At 39.3% G+C, this 20359-nt stretch overlaps 1 protein-coding gene across 6 annotated transcripts in view; it reads right to left on the reverse strand.

The window, feature by feature from the left end:
• RAPGEF4 (Rap guanine nucleotide exchange factor 4) overlaps nucleotides 1-20359 on the reverse strand; it is a 318295-nt gene that overhangs the window by 117363 nt on the left and 180573 nt on the right. The window contains exon 1 of one of the 6 annotated variants that reach the window (XM_061135072.1): nucleotides 14601-14676. The exons of the other annotated variants lie outside the window; for them this stretch is intronic. Within the exon in view, the coding sequence (XP_060991055.1) occupies nucleotides 14601-14645 (45 nt within the window). The 5' untranslated portion in view covers nucleotides 14646-14676. Of the gene's footprint in view, nucleotides 1-14600; nucleotides 14677-20359 lie in introns of those variants that run through there. 6 annotated transcript variants of the gene reach the window in all.

A 20359-nucleotide genomic window follows, 5' to 3' on the forward strand; every position in this document is an offset into this window, starting at 1 on the left:
ACAACAGACTGGTTCCAAATAGGAAAAGGAGTACGTCAAGGCTGTATGTTGTCACCCTGCTCATTTAACTTATATGCAGAGTACATCATGAGAAATGCCAGGCTGGATGAAGCACAAGCTGGAATCAAGATTGCTGGGAGAAATATCAATAACCTCACAGATGCAGATGACACCACCCTTATGGCAGAAAGTGAAGAACTAAAGAGCCTCTTGATGAAAGTGAAAGAGGAGAGTGAAAAAGTTGGCTTAAAACTCAACATTCAGAAAACTAAGATCATGGCATCTGGTCCCATCACTTCACGGCAAATTGATGGGGAAACAATGGAAACCGTGGCTGACTTTATTTTTTTAGGCACCAAAATCACTGCAGAGAGTGACTGCAGCCATGAAATTAAAAGATGTTTGCTCCTTGGAAGGAAAGTTATGACCAACCTAGACAGCATATTATTTAAAAAGCAGAGACATTACGTTGCCAACAAAGGTCATCTAGTCAAAGCTATGGTTTTTCCAGCAGTCATGTATGGATGTGACAGTTGGACCATAAAGAAAGCTGAGTGTCGAAGAATTGATGCTTTTGAACTGTGGTATTGGAGAAGACTCTTGAGAGTCCTTTGGACTGCAAAGAGATCCAACCAGTCCATCCTAAAGGAGATCAGTCCTGGGTGTTCATTGGAAGGACTGATGTTGAAGCTGAAACTCCAATACTTTGGTCACCTGATGCGAAGAACAGACTCATTGGAAAAGACCCTGATGCTGGGAAAGATTGAAGGTGGGAGGAGAAGGGGACGACAGAGGATGAGATGGTTGGATGGCATCACTGACTTGATGGACGTGAATTTGAGTAAGCTCTGGGAGTTGGTGATGGACAGGGAAGCCGGTGTGCTGCAGTCCATGGGGTCACAAAGAGTCAGACACGACTGAGCGACTGAACTGAACTAACTGAACTGAACTGAACTTGACCATCTGCATGTCTTCTTTGCAAAAAACATCTGTTCAGGTCTTCTACTCATTTTTTAATTTTTGATATTGAGTTCTATGAGTTATCTATACATACTGGATATTAAACCATTATTGGTCATATCATATTTTCTCCCATTCAGTAGGTTGTCTTTTCATTTTGTCAAGGAAACCTTTGCTGTGCAAAAGATTTTAAGTTCAACTAGGTCCCATTTGTACAATGGATTTTCCTTAAGTTAACAGTCAGGAAATGCATATAGTTTTCCAGTTCATCCTTACCCATGTGTTCCCGGCCAGTGTCAGCACTAAGAAATCAGCAGGTGGGATTCACAAAGTCAGAGGGATGCCTGGTGCAACCCTCAAGGGGCACAAATGGATGAAAGTCAGATTTAGCTGAACCCCATTTGCACAGGTATTTCATAGAGACAGAGGGCCACAGTTGCCCTGGGTGGCTCAGGGAAGCCTCTCCAAAGGCAGCAGGATTTGAACAAAGTTTCTAGGAGGACTTGATGGGTGGAGAGGGAGCAGAATGGCACTGTAGGCTGAAGTCAAAAATCACAGAGCAGAATTCAAGGTATTCTTGAATGTTTGAGTGCTCTAACCAGGCTGCAGCAGAAAACTGGAGTTGGAGAAGTTGGAAGAAAGTGCAGCAAGAAGCTACATGTGAAGATACTACAGATTTAGGTAAAGACATAGAAATGTCAGATTATCAACTGCAGTAAACTCATACACTGAGTTAATGGTTTTTACTTTTTTCATCTTTTTTTAAATTACAAAATAACACAAGTTCACTGGACTGTATAAAAATGTTAATCATACAAACCACTACTCAAAGATAACTATGAGTAGCATTTTAGAATATTCATATTAACCCCTTTTGTTTAAGTGTGGGTTTGCTTTTATTTATTTTTTTTTCTTTATTTTTTTATTATTATTTATTTTTTTTTTCCCAGTGGGTTTTGTCATACATTGATATGAATCAGCCATGGATTTACATGTATTCCCAATACCGATCCCCCCTCCCACCTCCCTCTCCACCCGATTCCTCTGGGTCTTCCCAGTGCACCAGGCCGGAGCACTTGTCTCATGCATCCCACCTGGGCTGGTGATCTGTTTCACCATAGATAGTATACATGCTGTTCTTTTGAAATACCCCACCCTCACATTCTCCCACAAAGTTCAAAAGTCTGTTCTGTATTTCTGTGTCTCTTTTTCTGTTTTGCATATAGGGTTATCGTTATCACCTTTCTAAATTCCATATATATGTGTTAGTATGCTGTAATGTTCTTTATCTTTCTGGCTTACTGCTTTTATTTTTAACTCAAGTGTGATCATACTCTAGATAAAATTCTGTATCTTATAACATAATATTAAACCATAAACAACTTCACGTCTTACTTCAAACTCTTTGTAACTATTATGGAAACATTCCATTAAATGTACATAGCATAATTTAATGGCTCTCCTGTCATTTCATCTTTATATTGTTTTTAGTATGATTCTAATATAAATATGCTATGAATTTAGGTAAAAAGTTCCCCTCACTCATATTTATTTTCTCAGAATCAACTCCTAGAAGTAGAATACCTAGGTCACAGATTCTGGTTCCTGCCACAAACTGATAAATTATGAAGCTTGCATTGAAGGTAACTTTGGATAGGACATTTCTTCTGGATAAACCCTTAGAAAAATGATCTACCTTTAACCTCTTGAATGTAGCCGCTGGCTTCTGTCTTAAGACTAATAAATATTAATGTAGAACAAATTAATCAGTTAAGACAAAGAATTTCCAACAGGAAAACACAAATACGTTTTCCCAGGTTCAAAATACATGCTTTGCAAAATGCCTTAAGCCATTATTTTAATAACATAGCAACTCCCAGTTGGGAAAGGTAAGATAATTACCACGAGAAAAAGAGTTCTTTGTCCCACTCCTTGAAATGGAAATTGTGCACTCAATTGACTTTTATACAGACTTCTGTGTTAGGTGTATTTATCTATATTGATGGGAAATTTTTAAAGTTTTTCTTTTTTTTTTTTTTAACCTCAAACCTAGTATGCTAAAGCTACAAAATACACAATCTTAGTACCAGTATAGGGCAAGAGCATACCCTTTAGGGACTAGCAACCTGAGAGGGCAATATAGTTAGTCTTTGTTATGCAAAACTCCTATAACAGCAAACACCTATTAATGTTTTCAACAAGTCTGTTAAGCCTTTACAAAGTTCATCAAAACAAAAATAATCAAAGGCCTAAAAGGCATATCATACAAAATATGAAAACAAGGCAGAAAAGTAACATACTGTTAGGTAGTTGGAATAGGGAAAAGGAGTCCAAAAATGGCGGTGGCTAAAAGACAAGGAAGGTAAAAGCCCGCGAAAATAGAACAGAAGAAGGTCAAAAGAAGGTCTGAGGACCGGAGTGAGGACTTCAGGTAGAACAGCGCTCCTGCCTAAGCCCAATTTGCATAGGGCAGGCCCAGGGGAAGAAAAAACATAAAAAGAGGAGCCAAAGGGCTCTCTCTCTCTCTCTCTCCCATGCGTGTGTACACGCTCCCCTCCCCCCAACAAATGGGTGATCTTCTCTTCGCGTCTTTGGATCAACGTGCCCTCATGTCTTGAAGATGGATTTTCCTGCTATCTTCTAAATAAAATAGACCTGTAACACTGAGGTGTAACACTGGTTTCTCTAAGAGCTATAACACGGTCTGTCCAAGACCCGAGAGCTGTGACCCACCGAGGGGGCTTTAATGTCCGTCACTCCAAATCTTTGTTGTGAGGAGACAAAGAACCTAGGAGCATATACTCGCCTGACAATACTATATAAGATACCCAGCTCACTTCACATCTGGCTCATAAACCAGGTTCCCCAAACACAGCCTTTTTTTTTTTTAAATCAAGTTGCTCTAATGCAGATGATGTTTTTAACTAGATATGCAAACTGTGTATCTTAAAAGGTCAAAGAAATAAGTAGCATGATATATTAAACTTTTAAAAATTTGATTGCACTTACATTTTTCTTTCTTCCCCTCTCTGTATTTTTCTAATTTTCTAGAGTGTGCATAAGAAGGAAAAAAACCCTCAAATTTTTAAAACCTTACTAGTACTGGCGGTATAATAAGCCGATGGAGACTCAAGCATACTTTAGAAACCTGGCATTTCTACCTCAGGGTTATGGTTTTTTATTCAAAGTAATTTGAAAGGCTTTAGAAATACTTGAAACATCTGCAAATACAAGAAGGAATCAAATGTTATTGTGTTCTTTTATTGACTAGAAACGTAGACTGTGGACATAATTTTTTGGGGAGGAGGAATAAGATGAGGATTACTGCTCACCCTCAGGACAGATTTTCACAATATCTCTTCAAGAAAGCATAAATGTTTGGCTGCATATCACAAAGCTCCAACAGTCCCTTGATTAAAGCTTTCAGCTGGACTGGGGTTAATCATTATAAGATTTAGTGATTAACTGGCTGTTTTCAGAGAAAGCACCAAGTATCTTGTTCCCATCTGCTTCAATTACATGAGGTTCCAGATTCTAGAAGGGTTGGATTTGCAGTCATGCAACAGCCTAAGTGTGGGCAGGTAGTCACAACCTGATATAGTGGTGACACAGCCTGCTTTGGGCACCACCCCCCAAGACAAACTCCACTACTTCCCTCTTTTCTTGTCTCTGCCTCTATCTGGCATTGGAAACGCTACAAACCTGTGTCTCGTGCAGCTTAAAAACTAAAGAAATGATACGCTGCATTTTAAAGTAAATTGCCTTTCCAAATAGAGCAAACTTTAATGTGTTAGTGTCTTACACTTTAAAATCCGAAAGAGATTTTAAGAACCAAGTGTTTTATTCTTTTTACACAATGGGGTTCCCTGCAGGATGCAGATGAGGGTTTCAGACTCTTTGTGACCCCATGCACAGTAGCCCACCAGGCTCCTCTGTCCATGGGATTCTTCAGGCAAGAATACTGGAATGGGTTGCCATTTCCTCCTCCAGGAGAACTTCCCAACCCAGGGATCAAACCCACATCACTTATGTCTCCTGCATTGGCAAGCGGATTCTTTCTCACCAGCACCACCTGTGAAGCCCCAGATGTGGGTGTAGTACCAGCAACAGAGAAGAAGAGGAAGGGGACAGCTTCAGATGTTCATATGTTTCGGCCAAAAGTGAGGGAAAATACTACTCCATGTGATTTATTCTTCGTATTAAATTATCTTATTTCAAAACTTTGCAAGTAAAATGCTCTGAATGATTCACTATGCCTGAAAACACCATAAATAAATGGTCTGTTACCAACTGGTAACATCATTGCCTTTTCTGATTTAAGTAGCCACTTTGAGAACTATTTTATCATTAGGAGTTTAAGCCTCAGAAACAGCATGTTTTTAAAGAAGGAGCACATGGGAATCTTTATGAAGATAGAGAGCACAGGAAACCTTGAGACTACAGAATTCATATAAAAACTGTTCTCAGGATATACAGGCACACACATACTAGAGTGAAGGACAAGGTGTTGAAGGTGGTTTTCCTGTCTTGGGTTGCTGGATGGGAGAAGTCGTTCTCTTCTTTCCTCATCCCATAGGTTAAAGGTGATTCAGAATAGGATTCCAGAAAAGAGGAGGAAGGAAGCTTTGCAGATTCACCCTATAATGGACTATTCTGGGCTCAGGAGAAGATAAGAACAAATATTTATTAAGTGCAATATGACTTCCCTGGTGGCTCAGAGGGTAAAGAATCTGCCTGCAATGCAGGAGACCAAGGTTCAATCCCTGGGTTGGAAAGATCCCTTGGGGAAGGAAATGACAACCCCCTTCAGTATTCTTGCCTGAAAAGTTCCATGGACAGAGGAGCTGGGTGGGCTACTGTCCATGGGGTCGCAAAGAGTTGGACATGACTGAGCAACTAACACATATGCTAAGTGGTGGAAATGGCAACCAACTCCAGTATTTTTGCCTGGAGAATCCCATGGACAGAGGAGCCTGGTGGGTTACAGTCCATGGGGTTGCGAAGAGTCGGACATGACTGAGCAAACACTCACTCACTCACATGGATTATCTTACCAAGTACAATAAGTATTTATTGTATTTGGTGAGGATAGGATGTTATTGCTTTGATGAGGCACTTGCATTATTTCCATGATTATATTGTCACTCTGCTTATTTAACTTCTATGCAGAGTACATCATGAGAAACGCTGGGCTGGAGGAAGCACAAGCTGGAATCAAGATTGCTGGGAGAAATATCAATAACCTCAGATATGCAGATGACACCACCCTTATGGCAGAAAGCGAAGAAGAACTAAAGAGCCTCTTGATGAAAGTGAAAGAGGAGAGTGAAAAAGTTGGCTTAAAACTCAACATTCAAAAAACTAGGATCATGGCATCCAGTCCCATCACTTCATGGCAAATAGATGGGGAAACCATGGAAACAGTGGCAGACTTTATTTTTTTAGGCACCAAAATCACTGCAGATGGTGACTGCAGCCATGAAATTAAAAGATGTTTGCTCCTTGGAAGGAAAGTTATGACCAACCTAGACAGCATATTATTTAAAAAGCAGAGACATTACGTTGCCAACAAAGGTCATCTAGTCAAAGCTATGGTTTTTCCAGCAGTCATGTATGGATGTGACAGTTGGACCATAAAGAAAGCTGAGCATCAAAGAATTGATGCTTTTGAACTGTGGTGTTGGAGAAGACTCTTGAGAGTCCCTTGGACAGCAAGGAGATCCAACCAGTCCATCCTCAAGGAAATCAGTCCTGAATATTCATTGGAAGGACTGATGTTGAAGCTGAAACTCCAATACTTTGGCCACCTGATGTGAAGAGCTGACTCATTGGAAAAGACCCTGATGCTGGGAAAGATTGAAGGCGGGAGGAGAAGGGGACAACAGAGGATGAGATGGTTGGATGGCATCACCGACTTGAGTTTGAGTAAACTCCGGGAGTTGGTGATGGACAGGGAGGCCTGGCGTGCTGCAGTACATGGGGTCGCAGTCAGACACGACTGAACTGAACTGAACTGATTATTTCCATTTCACAGGTGAGGAAATTGAGGCTTACAGAAGGTTAAGCCTCTTATCTTGGGTCATACGGCTGGCAGGTGGCAGCTTTGGTACAGGAATCCTCTAGTTAACCATCATCCTATCCTGCCTTCTATGGGTAATGTCCTTGTCCTTCCCTCTGAAGTAAGACTGGATTTTTTTTTTTTTTTTTTTTTTACAAAGTCAATCTGATCATGCTGCTTTCCTAGGTAAAACCCTTCAACAGTTTCCCATTCTTCCTGGAATGAAGCCAAACTTCTTAACATTATTTTAAAGGCTCTTCATAATTTCACCCCTGCCTACCTCTCCAGCCTCATTTTCCATTCTCCTTCTTGCTCCAATTGCTCAGAATGTTCTCCCCTCAAAAATGTCAAAATCTTTTGTCTTGCTGCATCTATTCCTTCTTATAACATGTACTCCTCTCCCTTTTCCTGACTTCTTCATCCTTCAAGTCCCAGCAAAATGTACCAGGCCCTCCATCATCTGCTGCTAGAGGTATGATGTCCAATATGGTAGCCACTAGCCAGATGTGATCATGGAACACTTGAAATGTGGCTAATCTGAGATGAGATGTAGGAAATACATACTGGAGTTTGAAAACGAAGTACAAGGACAAAAAGTAAACTATATTAGTAATGGTTTCCCTGGTAGCTCATTGATAAAGAATCTGCCTGCCATTGCAGGAGATGCAGTTTCAATCCCCGGGTTGGAACAATTCCCTAGAGAAGGAAATGGCAAGCCGCTCCAATACTCTTTCCTGGAGAATTCCATGGACAGAGGAGACTAGCAGGCTACAGTCCATGGGGTCACAAGAGTTTGACACGACTTAGTGACTAAACAACGACAATGCTGACATGTTGAAATGAGAATATTTTACATATACTGGGCTATATAAAATACATTATTAAAAATAATCTTACTTTTTCCTTTTTAAAATGCAGAGAATTTGAGGATTACATACGTGACTCATATGTCTATGGGACAGTGCTGCTTTAGGGCAGCCAGCACTTACTTTAGTAACAACACGTGGCACAGTTTAATTATTTGTTTACTATTTGACATTTTTACCAGACCATGAGGTCTAACAGGATGGGCTGTGTCTGTTTTATTCCCCCTGGTGCTCCCATGCTGACCACAGCAGCTGGCATAGTGTACTTAAATTGAACTGTTGAAATAGCAAAGGCTAAAAAAAGGAAATGGCCATCCACACCAGTATTCTTGCCTGGGAAATCCCATGGACAGAAAAGCCTGAAGGGCTACAGTCCATGGGGTTGCAAAAGAGTCAGAAACAATTTAGCAACTAAACAACAAAACTATGATTTAGGAGGTTAGGGATTCCAGGATGGAATGCAGACCTTGACAAAAGAATCTGACTTTATTTTTTTTTCTTTTTCTTTTTTTCCATTTGTTTTTATTAGTTGGAGGCTAATTACTTTGCAATATTGTGGTGGTTTTTGCCATACATTGACATGAATCAGCCATGGATTTACATGTGTTCCCCATCCTGAACTCCCCTCCCACCTCCCTCTCCATCCCATCCCTCTGGGTCATCCCAGTGCACCAGCCCCGAGCACTTGTCTCACGCATCCAAGAATTTGACTTTATTACAAAAGTATAAAATAAATGGAGTAGAGTGAGGGAGGTAGGGAAGGTGCTACTTAGATAATTTAAGAAATGAATAGAGTTTGTAAGACTAAAAGCAAAAACACTATACAAAAGCACTCTATTCCAGGTGATAAAGTTTGCTTCTCATATGGGTACAGGTAATCAAAACCACTACACATGTGTGCTGGAATTAGAAAATTAAATAGATGGCAAATGGTACAGGGCTTTCCTGACAGCTCAGTTAGTAAAGAATCCGCCTGCAATGCAGGAGACACCTGTTTGATTCCTGGGTCAGGAAGACCCATTGGAAAAGGGATAGGCTACCCACTCCAGTATTCTTGGGCTTCCTTTGTGGCTCAGCTGGTAAAGAATCCACCTGCAACGTGGGAAACCTGGGTTGGGAAGATCCCCTAGAGAAGGGAATTTCTACTCATTCCAGTATTATGGCCTGGACAATTCCATGGACTACAGTCCATGGAGTTACATATAGTTGGACATAACTGAGTGACTTTCACTTTCAGATGGTACAAGTCAAATTTATCACTATTAGAGTGGGATCTTTCAGACAAGCAAGGAGAAAAGGCTAGAATGATCCATTTAGTAATGGATTAACAATTAGATAAATCAGTATGAATTCATACTTAGCTAAGTATACACAGATAGGTGTGTGTGTGTGTGTGTATATATATATATATTTATAGATATGGATTATGCATGGGCTGGTACACTTACATATATTTCCTTGCTCTTTCAGCTGAAAAGGCTTAGAAGCAATGTGTGTGTGCTCAGGAGCTCAGCTGTGTCCAACTCTTTGTGACTTCATGGACTGTAGCCTGCCAGGTTCCTCTGTCCATGGAATCTTCCAGGCAAGAATACTGGAGTGGGTTGCCATTTCCTCCTCCAGGGGATCTTCCTGATCCAAGGATCAAACCTCAGTCTCTTGAGTCTCATGCACTGGCAGGTGGATTCTTTATCACTGTGTCACTTGGGAAGCCCGCCTTAGAAGCAGTAACATCCCAATAATCCCAGTAGTAACAAGGACATCTACCACCCAAATCTTGATTTCTAATACTAGTCTTCAATAAAAGGATCCTTGGCAAAACAGCTCTTGCTAAGATGGGGACAGGGAATATAAAAGCATCTAGTTGTGTCAGAAAGTGTCCAAAAACATAAAACAGAATACAATGATGGAATATGTCAAAGAAACACAGGAGCCAACTTACAGAGCTATTAGTGGTCAATACTGGAACAATTTGACCAATAAAACAAATATAGTGATACTGGGTTATAACCCAAAATATAAATACCCATGAGTTCATGCTGATATGAAAAATAATTGAATAAATAAATAAATGTGGTAGAAGAGAGAATACTTCACATGGAAGAATTCCAAATGATGTATGTTGATACCTGCTATCACAGAGGTAGAGCCTAAGTCCCTTTTCAAGTGTGGTCTGTGCATAGTGACTTTCTCCCAGAGAGTCCAGTATGGAAAAGGGATGACTTTATAGTGGAGAAATGTGGAAAATACTACCGTAACCAGATAATCAAAGTCAACATTAACAATGATAAATTGCCTTAATAGTGTGTATTCTTGATATGGTGTGATAAAAATTATCTGTCTCTGGTCTTTTCCCTGAAAACCTATGATCTGAGCTTGATTTTGAAAAAAATAATCAGACAAATCACAACTGAGGAATATCCTTCTAAATAATTGACCAGTATGTTTTAAACCTGCCAGGACTTCAACGACTCTCCTGAGAAACTGGAACAGCCAAGGAGCCTAAAGAAGCAGGACCACTAAAGATGAAGTGATATCCTAGAAGCGATGGATATAGAAACAGAAAGGGGTACTACGTAAAAACAAAGGGAGTTTGAATAAACAATGGACTTTCATTAATGATAATGAATCAATATTGGTTCATAAAAAATGGTAAAAGATAGAAGCTGTCAAGTCATAATTCTCTATCGTTTAAAATATCCTTTAGGAATGAAGGTAATGGAAAGACATTCTCAAATGAAGAAAAATGTTAGCAAATTTGTAGCCAGCAGACCTGTTTTACAAGAATTTCTAGAGGAAATTCTTCAGTCAGAAAGGAAATGACACCAGTCAGAAACTCAGAACATCAGAAATGAAGAACAGCTATGTAACCAAAAATAATTCCAAAAAATGGGAATGACGTGAATACTAACTTTTACAAGATATAGATAGCTGTTTAAAAAAACAATATTGCAGAGGAAATTCATTCTCTAATATTGTTGAGACAATATTAAAATCCTTTAAAAATTTTCATTGAAAAAAATAAGACATGAAATTATATATACTGTGTAAACAAAATTTTGTTACTATGTATTAAATATAGAAACACTCCGAGCTCTGGGTGGTAGCATTTATAGGGGATTTTAAAAAACAGTTTTATGTTTCCAAATATTCAAAATAAGCACTATTACATTCATGATCAGGGAAAGATAACCATGATTTTAAAAATTCACTGTCTTGCTAGACTTCATCTTAGACTCTTGGCATAAACATTTCCTTTTAGGCACACAATATAAGCTTCAATGACTCATCTGAATGTAAATTTGGCTCACAGACTCTAAAGACTTAGAATGAAATAGATAAAAAAGAATAATTCCTGTAATATCTTAGGACAAATAAGATTGCCGCTATCATCTACTGGCTCAGAACCCACACCCAAGTATCTCAAAAGACTTAACAAGATCAAATCCTGTTAATTTCCACATCATACATGTTAAGAAGACAGTGAAAAAGAAATTACGATTCTGACTGAATGGAATGCATGGAATTTCTAAAGCACAATGCTTCTTGCAATCAAAGCTATTGCAAAATGTAATGTCAACATTATTCTCATAACTGCTTCTGTCCTATTTCTTCATAAACAAGGGATGAAGACTAACCCTCAAATGAGATATTGATTGCATTATGATGTTATCTGAGTGCACCAAAGGAAGGGGGCTGATTTTTTCCTAGCAGTCAGCTGAATGTGCTCACTTGGGCGGAATAGTGAACAGCTACTATTTCCTGTCCCCCGTTTTTCCAGGCACAGACATCCCCACGGTCAGAGCTGAGTCCACAGGGGTACCTCACCCACGCTGACTCAATATTGGGGAAGAGGGATCACATGACCCACACTTGATCAGTCCGTGGCCTTCCCCAAGGTTTTCTAACAGCAACTGCTGGGGAAAACCCAGGAATTGTTGGTGGCCATGTTTCCAGCCTCAAGAAGTGGAAGCAGTCTCTGGCTTCTGTTATCCTGAGGTCAGCGCCACACCTGCTTTTCCTGTGGATTTTACTTTTAAAGTGGCTTAAAATGGGTTTCTATCACCTGTATCCTCCATAGTCTCACGTTACACAGTAACCTAGTAACTGTATTCTATTAGGAAGGAAAACATTCACAGTGGTAAATAATGAAACTTTCTCAGAAATCCTTTGGGTTCAAGTGACACGGGTCTTACAACCTGTGCATTATTTTGGCACTTAACTCCAATCTCTCTCTGTACTACATTCTGATATAATTATTCCTTAAATACTCATCTCTGTCCTAGGCAGTTTAAACTGTTAGGTTGTTTGCTCTTTGAAGTCAAGAATGGTTTGATTGGATTTTTATCTCCAGAATCAAAGTATGTATCTGCATGGCACATAGTAGGCACTTAATAAGTGTTAGTTGATTTTAAAAGAATTAAATATGATCATTTTGCCCCTATTATAGAATTCACTCCTTCAAACTTAATTGGAAATTTGTGGCTAGCCTGGAAAAATTAATTTAGTTAAGAAAAAGGGGGCTGTTAACCCATTTAGTAATATAAGAAACTATAAAGAGAATGATTAAACTAATTAACAAATTGTTTCAAGCAGGTCACAGCCATTTAAATCATATAGAAATAATTTGTGGGCTAAGTTACAAATAATATCCCTCTACCTATTCATTAAAGTAGGTCCCTGAGGATGTCAAGTAAGTCACACTTTGTTAGCTTGATTCATTTACTATTTCTCCTTGAAAATATTCCATAAATCAATCTGTTATTAACCTTCTGTTTGAAAGGTGATACTTTCAGTTATACACAAAATCTGTTCACAAACACAAATTCTCTTAAAAATCTACGAAATATAACAGGGGTGGGGAGCGCCAAACCTAATACAATTCTTGCTTATTTTTGTCTTATTTTTCGTTCTTCAGACACTAACTTTATTCATGTCCCAGGCATATGCTGCTCAGTATAAATACCCCAAATCAAACCTGATTATCACTCTCTAATATTTATTATCATTAACTGTTGACTGGATAGGGGTATAGTACAAAAGCCTGATCACACCTCATTCCTGCATACTGTCTAATGTAACAACCTTCAAACTAGGTCTCCAAATTCACTTCATCTTCAGTCTTCCCTTTCTTAGTTGTTTGAGCTGCATCCTTCTGCAAGGTGGGGCCAAGAACCCTGAAGTCATCCCTGACTTTTCCCCTCCTCTCTCACCTCACATTTAACTCAGCAGAAAGTCTGACTTCATTTTCAAAATCTACCCAGAATGCTACACTTGCCACAGCCTCCAGTGTAACCACAATATCTCTCTTTCTCCATGAGGTACCACACTAGCTGCCTAGGAGTCAAAGAATTTAGTGACATTGCTATTTAAAACTATTTCCATTCCCATCTGCTTATTTACGTGAACAAGCTTTTCCACTGTTTACATATCTAAAAACCAGGAAGTGGAGTAGAATTGATGTTAACCCCTTGCTGCATATAGATAACAAATTCATTTTTAAGGAGTGCCCGTCATTTAATGATGCATTTCCAGTTATAATTTAATACTTAATAATGATTTCTAAAAATATGTAAAATATTTATTTTAGCAATTGTATACTACTATTATTACTAAGTTGAAAAGAACAATTTTAAAGGAGACTTATGGTCATTAGAACTTTTGAAACACTAAGATTTAAACGTATATACTTATTTTTGATACATCAAAGAATAGAGGATGATCAATAGAGACTTTCAACCACAAAAGTACATTACAATATGGACGTGCAACATGAATCCTGGACAGCTCACATTTTGACACTTAACAAGAAGGAAAATTACCTTTTATTTTAGACACTGTTATGTTTGGGTCTTTGTTAAACAAGTGTAGCTAAATCTGTTTATTGACTAATATATTGGCATAATTAAAAAGTAAACAGGCCTGGACAAAGATTCATTACAATAGGATAAAATTCTATGTGGTAAATAGAATGGATATATGATTGAAAGGAGAAAAAGAAATAGTAAGACAGTGACAACAGCTAAAGGAGAGTTTATTCATCTATTTTTAAAGTAAGCAACAAAATCTTTCTCACAATACTCAACTCTGAGTTAAAACACAGAAATCATTCTATAAAAACATGCTAGTCAATAATAATCACTTCTTGGGAAACTGTTTGACTTACAGAATTGGAACTCAATATCTTTCTATGGACTTGCAGGCCAGATACCCTTTCATTTAGAAAACTAAACTATCAACAACATATTAGACTGGAAGACATGAGTGAATGAATGGATGAATGAATGAGTTGGATATTTTGGCTAATTGAGGTTCCCAAGTTCCAAGTCATCTTACAAAAGAAAATAACCTTTACTATTAATATTTTCACTTTCATCCAAACATTTTGTGCCATGTTAACTAAAACTCCAGCTGCAAAGTTAAACATGTAGAAACATTGGAATGGCCACCAGAGGGAGCCCAAGTGTTTTTCTTCATGTACCAGAAAGCAGAGAGAAAAAGACAGAAAATACACAAAATATAAAACTGGGGGAGCCCGGGACAGGTGCATATGGGGGAAGGGATCATTATCTGTTTCAGTAAAAAGAATATCTTGTTGAATGACAGTGCCATTTTTGCAACATGTTACAAATTCCTTTTCTAGGTGGTTGTACATTGTTATGTTTTGACAATTTAAATAGAAGAATTGGCTAAACATAATATTAAAAAAGTTCACATACCCTAAAACTAGAAGGTACTGGGTAGACTGCCATGATGACATCCATAATTCTCTCTGGGTCCCAAAACAATCCAGGCGCCTTCTTCAGTTTACCGGTCTTACTCTCTACTCTCTTATAGTGCTCACTCTCTACCCTATTCATCTTTGCAGTCAACTTTGGGTGTGGTTTCCTCACTTTGTTTGGGATTGGGCTATCAAATTACAGCACTAAATCAGTCCTTGGTGTGACTTGGGAATTGTTCCTTCTCTTGGCTGAGCCAAGTTACACGGACATTAAGATGCACGACTTTTCATTTGGCATCCTGCTGTCTTCCCAGAATTAAGCACTGGACCAAGTCCTACCAGGATGCAAGAGCACCTTTATAATGCTTCCCAGACCCAGTCTCCTCCCAAACTAGAACCCACTGGACAACCTCAGTGATCCCCATGCTAGGATAATGTCCCGGGGCTGAGGTTACAAACAAGGGTATCATCTCGTTTAGAATGAAGCTCCAGGAAAGCTTAATGTAAAGTTTTATATTTGCAGGCAGTGGTCAAATTTGGGAATCCTCCCCCCTGAGTTATCTTATTTGATCTCCCAACAATCCTTTTGCTGTGGGTGTCAGGGAATCACCATTTTCTCGATGAGGAAACTGAGGGTCATGGACCTAAGACTTGTTCAGTGTTGCTGGTTATTAAGCGTCAGGGACAGAAGTCAGTATACCTCTGAGGGCACAGATTATAACAATGAACAAGTATTGAATCCAGTCATACTAGCGTCTTCTGAGACACAAATAAAATTCTCCCCTTCCTTTTCTGTCAAACTACAAGTAAGTAGAAAGCAAGATGCAAGCAAATTTAATGGCTTCGCACGTGTTTTACTAGTTATTTTCATGATATGCTTTCCTAAGTTTCTTTTTCATGTCCGGATGGGGTAATTTTATAATGTATGCAAATAAATTAGCAGAAACCAAATTAAATTCCACAAGGTTAGGTCCTCTGCTGAATGCTGCTAGATTTAACATGTTGATTTATGCCTTGAATATGGAGTCAAAAGCATTCTTATTAAACTTGACAATGATACCCAATTGGGTGGGGGTGGCTGGCACTTAGGAGAACTGGAATGAAATTTAAAGTGACCTTGACAACCGGAAAAGGAAAAAGAGGTCAAAATTCAATAGAAAGCTTTGTAGAGTGATTCATTCAAGAGAAGAGGGGGGAAAAAGAAACAAAGGAGAACCACAGAAATCAGAGAGCACTGACTGGGCAATTATAGCAAAAATGGAGCTGGAGATCAGAGTGAACAATAGGCTTCAAAGGCATCAGCTCTAGATCTGTCATTTTTAAAAGGAAGGCATGATATTGGGAGGGACAAATAGGGGGGAATTCAAGCTGATTCCCCAACTACATTTAAAAGAGATCAACCTTTACGGGAAAAAATACAGTGCTTTGTTGGAACCCCAAAATGCCTGAAGCTTAGGAGCCAGATACTAAGAACTTTGCAAGGTCTCCTAGCAAATGAAGAGTCTGAAATAATGAAAAGTTTTTTATTTTAAAAGATTCTGAAAAGTTCTGGTACTCTCTTCCCTTGTTCATGCAACTTTTTCCTTTCCCTTCCACCTGGGTAACATCTACTTTCCATCAGGAGGGCATGAAGGCTTTTCCTCCTCCTCCAGGAGGCCTGCCCAGAGCCCTCCCCTTCTGGGAACCCCACTGACCCCTCGTGTCTCCTGAGAGAACTTACTGGCGGAGTGCTTCGCTTGTGTCATTGCACTAGTCTTCCAGGAAGCCCCCTTGCCTTCCACCTCTATGCTACTACTCCTATATTACTATAACTCCTACTCGTAAATGGGGAAACAGAGGAGTAAAAGCTTGTGAACTAACTCAGCCACCTTCACTTGATTAGTAAGCAGCAGAGCTGGACTTGACTCAAGCCTCTGAGGCCACGCTGTCACGCCACACCTGCCCAACCACGCGCGCCCACAGCACTGCATTGTGCTTCACGTGCCGCCTCCATCCATCTGCAGCTCACTGAGGTGTCACGCTTTATTTTCATAGCCCCTCGTGGGGCTTGGGATGGATCAATCCATATGCATTCAATGAAAGGTTTTCAAACAATTACATGGCATTCTGTGGGAAATTCTGAATCATTTTTTGACTGAAGGAAAATAGACAATAAAACAAAGTTGAAGAGAAACTACATATTTATAGAAACTGGAAATAAGAATTCTGAACAAAGCCAGATCATATTACTAAAAGTGGCGTTACAATTTTCTTTTCAAGGAATTCTAAAGAATGCAAATTGTTAAACATAAGTTTATAATACCTCTGTACGTGTCTGTAAATGTACACGTGTGTGTATATGTACATCTATCTATAATGTAATTTTATCTAAAGGTAAGGAGAACTATGACCCTCAGAACATGACCCTCAGTTTCCTCATAGATAAAATGGTGATTCCCAGACACCCAGAGCAAAAGGATTGTTGGGAGATCAAAGAAATAGAGGAAACCAACAGAATGGGAAAGACTAGATCTCTTGAAAAAAATTAGAGACACCAAGGGAACATTTCATGCAAAGATGGCTCAATAAAGGATAGAAATGGTATGAACCTAACAGAAGCAGAAGATATTAAGAAGAGGTGGCAAGAATACACAGAAGAACTATACAAAAAAGATCTTCATGACCTAGATAACCAAGATGGTGTGATCACTCACCCAGAGTCAGACATCCTGGAATGCAAAGTCAAGTGGGCCTTAGGAAGCATCTCCATGAACAAAGCTAGTGGAGGTGATGGAATTCCATTATGAAGCTATTTCAAATCCTATAAGATGATGCTGTGAAAGTGTTGCACTCAATATGCCAGCAAACCTGGAAAACTCAGCAGTGGCCACAGGACTGGAAAAGTTCAGTTTTCATTCCAATCCCAAAGAAAGGCAATGCCAAAGAATGCTGAAACTACCACACAATTGCACTCATCTCACACGCTAGCAAGGTAATGCTCAAAATTCTCCAAGTCAGGCTTCAACAGTATGTGAACTATGAACTTCCAGATGGTCAAACTGGATTTAGAAAAGGCAGAGGAACCAGAGATCAAATTGCCAACATCCGTTGGGTCATCAAAAAAGCAACAGAGTTCCAGAAAAACATCTACTTCTGCTTTATGGATTACGCCAAAGCCTTTGACTATGTGGATCACAACAAATGGTGGAAAATTCTTCAAGAGATAGGAATACCACACCACCTTACCTGCCTCATGAGAAACCTGTATGCAGGTCAAGAAGCAACAGTTAGAACCAGACATGAAACAACAGACTGGTTCCAAATTGGGATAGGAGTATGTCAAGCCTGTATACTGTCGTCCTGTTTATTTAACTTATATGCAGAGTATATCATGAGAAATGCCAGGCTGGATGAAGCACAAGTTGGAATCAAGATTGCTGGGAGAAATATCAATAACCTCAGATATGCAGATAACACCACCCTTATGGCAGAAAGCGAAGAAGAACTAAAGAGTTTCTTGATGAAAGTGAAAGAGGAGAGTGAAAAAGTTGGCTTAAAACTCAACATTCAAAAAACTAAGATCATGGCATCTGGTCCCATCACTCCATGGCAAATAGAAGGAGAAAAAACGGAAACAGTAAAATACTTTATTTTCTTAGGCTCCAAAATCACTGCAGATGGTGACTGCAGCCATGAAATTAAAAGACGCTTGCTCCTTGGAAGAAAAGTTATGACCAACCTAGACAGCATATTAAAAAGCAGAGACACTACTTAGCCAACAAAGGTCTGTCTGGTCAAGGCTATGGTTTTTCCACTGGTCATGTATGGATGTGAGAGTTGGACTATAAAGAAAGCTGAGCACCGAAGAATTGATGCTTTTGAACTGTGGTGTTGGCGAAGACTCTTGAGAGTCCCTTGGACAGCAAGGAGATCCAATCAGTCCATGCCAAAGGAGATCAGGAGATCAGTCCTGGGTGTTCATTGGAAGGACTGATGTTGAAGCTGAAACTCCAATAATTTGGCCACCTGATGTGAAGAGTTGACTTATTGGAAAAGACCCTGATGTTGGGAAAGATTGAGGGCAGGAGGAGAAGGGGACAACAGAAAATGAGATGGTTGGATGGCATCACCGACTCAATGGACATCAGTTTGAGTAAGCTCCAGGAGTTGGTGATGGACGGGGAAGTCTGGCGTGCTGCAGTCCATGGGGTTGCAAAGAGTCAGACATGGCTGAGTGACTGAACTGAACTAACTGAAAGAGAGCTATAGAGTATTTTAATATTATCAACTCAGGGGAACATGTTAGATACCAAATTATTATTAGAAAAGAATCCAAATTCTAAATGATCTGTAATCATTAGATTACTTTATCCAATCTGATAACACTATAATTTCTCTCCTAAACCTAAGACATATTTTGCAAGTAATTTGATTTCAGTTTGTCAAAACAAGGACAATAAAAATTCAAGTACACCAAACAAATGATACTATATATATATCTTAGTCTCACAGTCAATTGAGATAATACACTATTAGCACCCAGTTACTAGGGTAAAGCATCTGCCTACAATGCGGGAGACCTGGGTTTGATCCCTGGGTAGGGAAGATCCCCTAGAGAAGGAAATGGCACCCCGCTCCAGTACTCTTGCCTGGAAAATCCCATGGATGGAGGATCCTGGTAGGCTGCAGTCCATGGGGTCAAAAAGAGTTGAACACAACTGAGCGATTTCACTTCACTTCACTGGTGATGAATATAATTGCCTACAGCACAGGATAAAATACTTCTGAAGACAGCAATGTACTCACCCACAACTCTGGAGTCAGCAGTGTAGTGTCTTACCATCAACATGATATCACGTTCCTTACCCGGCAGAGAGGGGAACTAATTCTCAACAGCACAGCCAATACCAAGCGGCCTCCCCTCAAGGCTGTGCCATTTATTAAAGGGAGAGCAGGCAGGGGCTGGAGAGGTTGGCAAATATCACTTCTTTTATGATATTTATTTATTCTTTAATGATTATTACTTTCAACCATTAAACACTTCTCAGGTTCTCTGTGATATCTGCTCAAGTCAAATTCTGATTACAGAAAAGACCGAGAACATATTCAAAGCAGCGTTACAGGGTGTAACTCAGTGGCAGTCCTAGGAGACCAGTAGCGTGACTGCAGCCTTCAAGAGTTCTGCTCCATGAAAATGTAGACACACTAACATGAGGGCACTGGATCAGTCACCAAATATCATTCACAATATTATAAAAGTAAGTCTAAAATATATTAAGGAACCGTCACCTCAATACACCCTAAAAGATACCCTTTTATCAAGCAAACTCACAGCAAGCCAGTCCTGTGAACACTGGCGAGAACATTACAAACACATGGCTTAACTGATAGCAGAAGATCAGATCATCAGAGAGTTCCCTGCATTAACTATTTACTATGCAGAGGAAGGACAACTATACATCATCTTAAAAATTCAATCAGAAATAGAAACAGACTTATAGATATCAAAAACAAACTCACGTTTACCAATAGGGAAACATGGTGGGGGAGGGATAAACCAGGAGCTAGGGATGAACACACACATAACTACTGCATATAACATAGATAACCAACAAGGACCTACTCTATAGACACTCTGTAGTTTCCTGTATATAGGGAACTCTGTATTCCGTGATAATGTCTAAGAGAAAAGAATCTGAGAAAACAAATACATGTATAACTGAATCACTTTGATGTACACCTGAAACTAACAACATGGTAAACCAACTCTATTCCAAT

The sequence above is a fragment of the Dama dama genome, chromosome 33, assembly GCF_033118175.1.
Source record: "Dama dama isolate Ldn47 chromosome 33, ASM3311817v1, whole genome shotgun sequence".
Taxonomy (NCBI): Eukaryota; Metazoa; Chordata; class Mammalia; order Artiodactyla; family Cervidae; genus Dama; species Dama dama.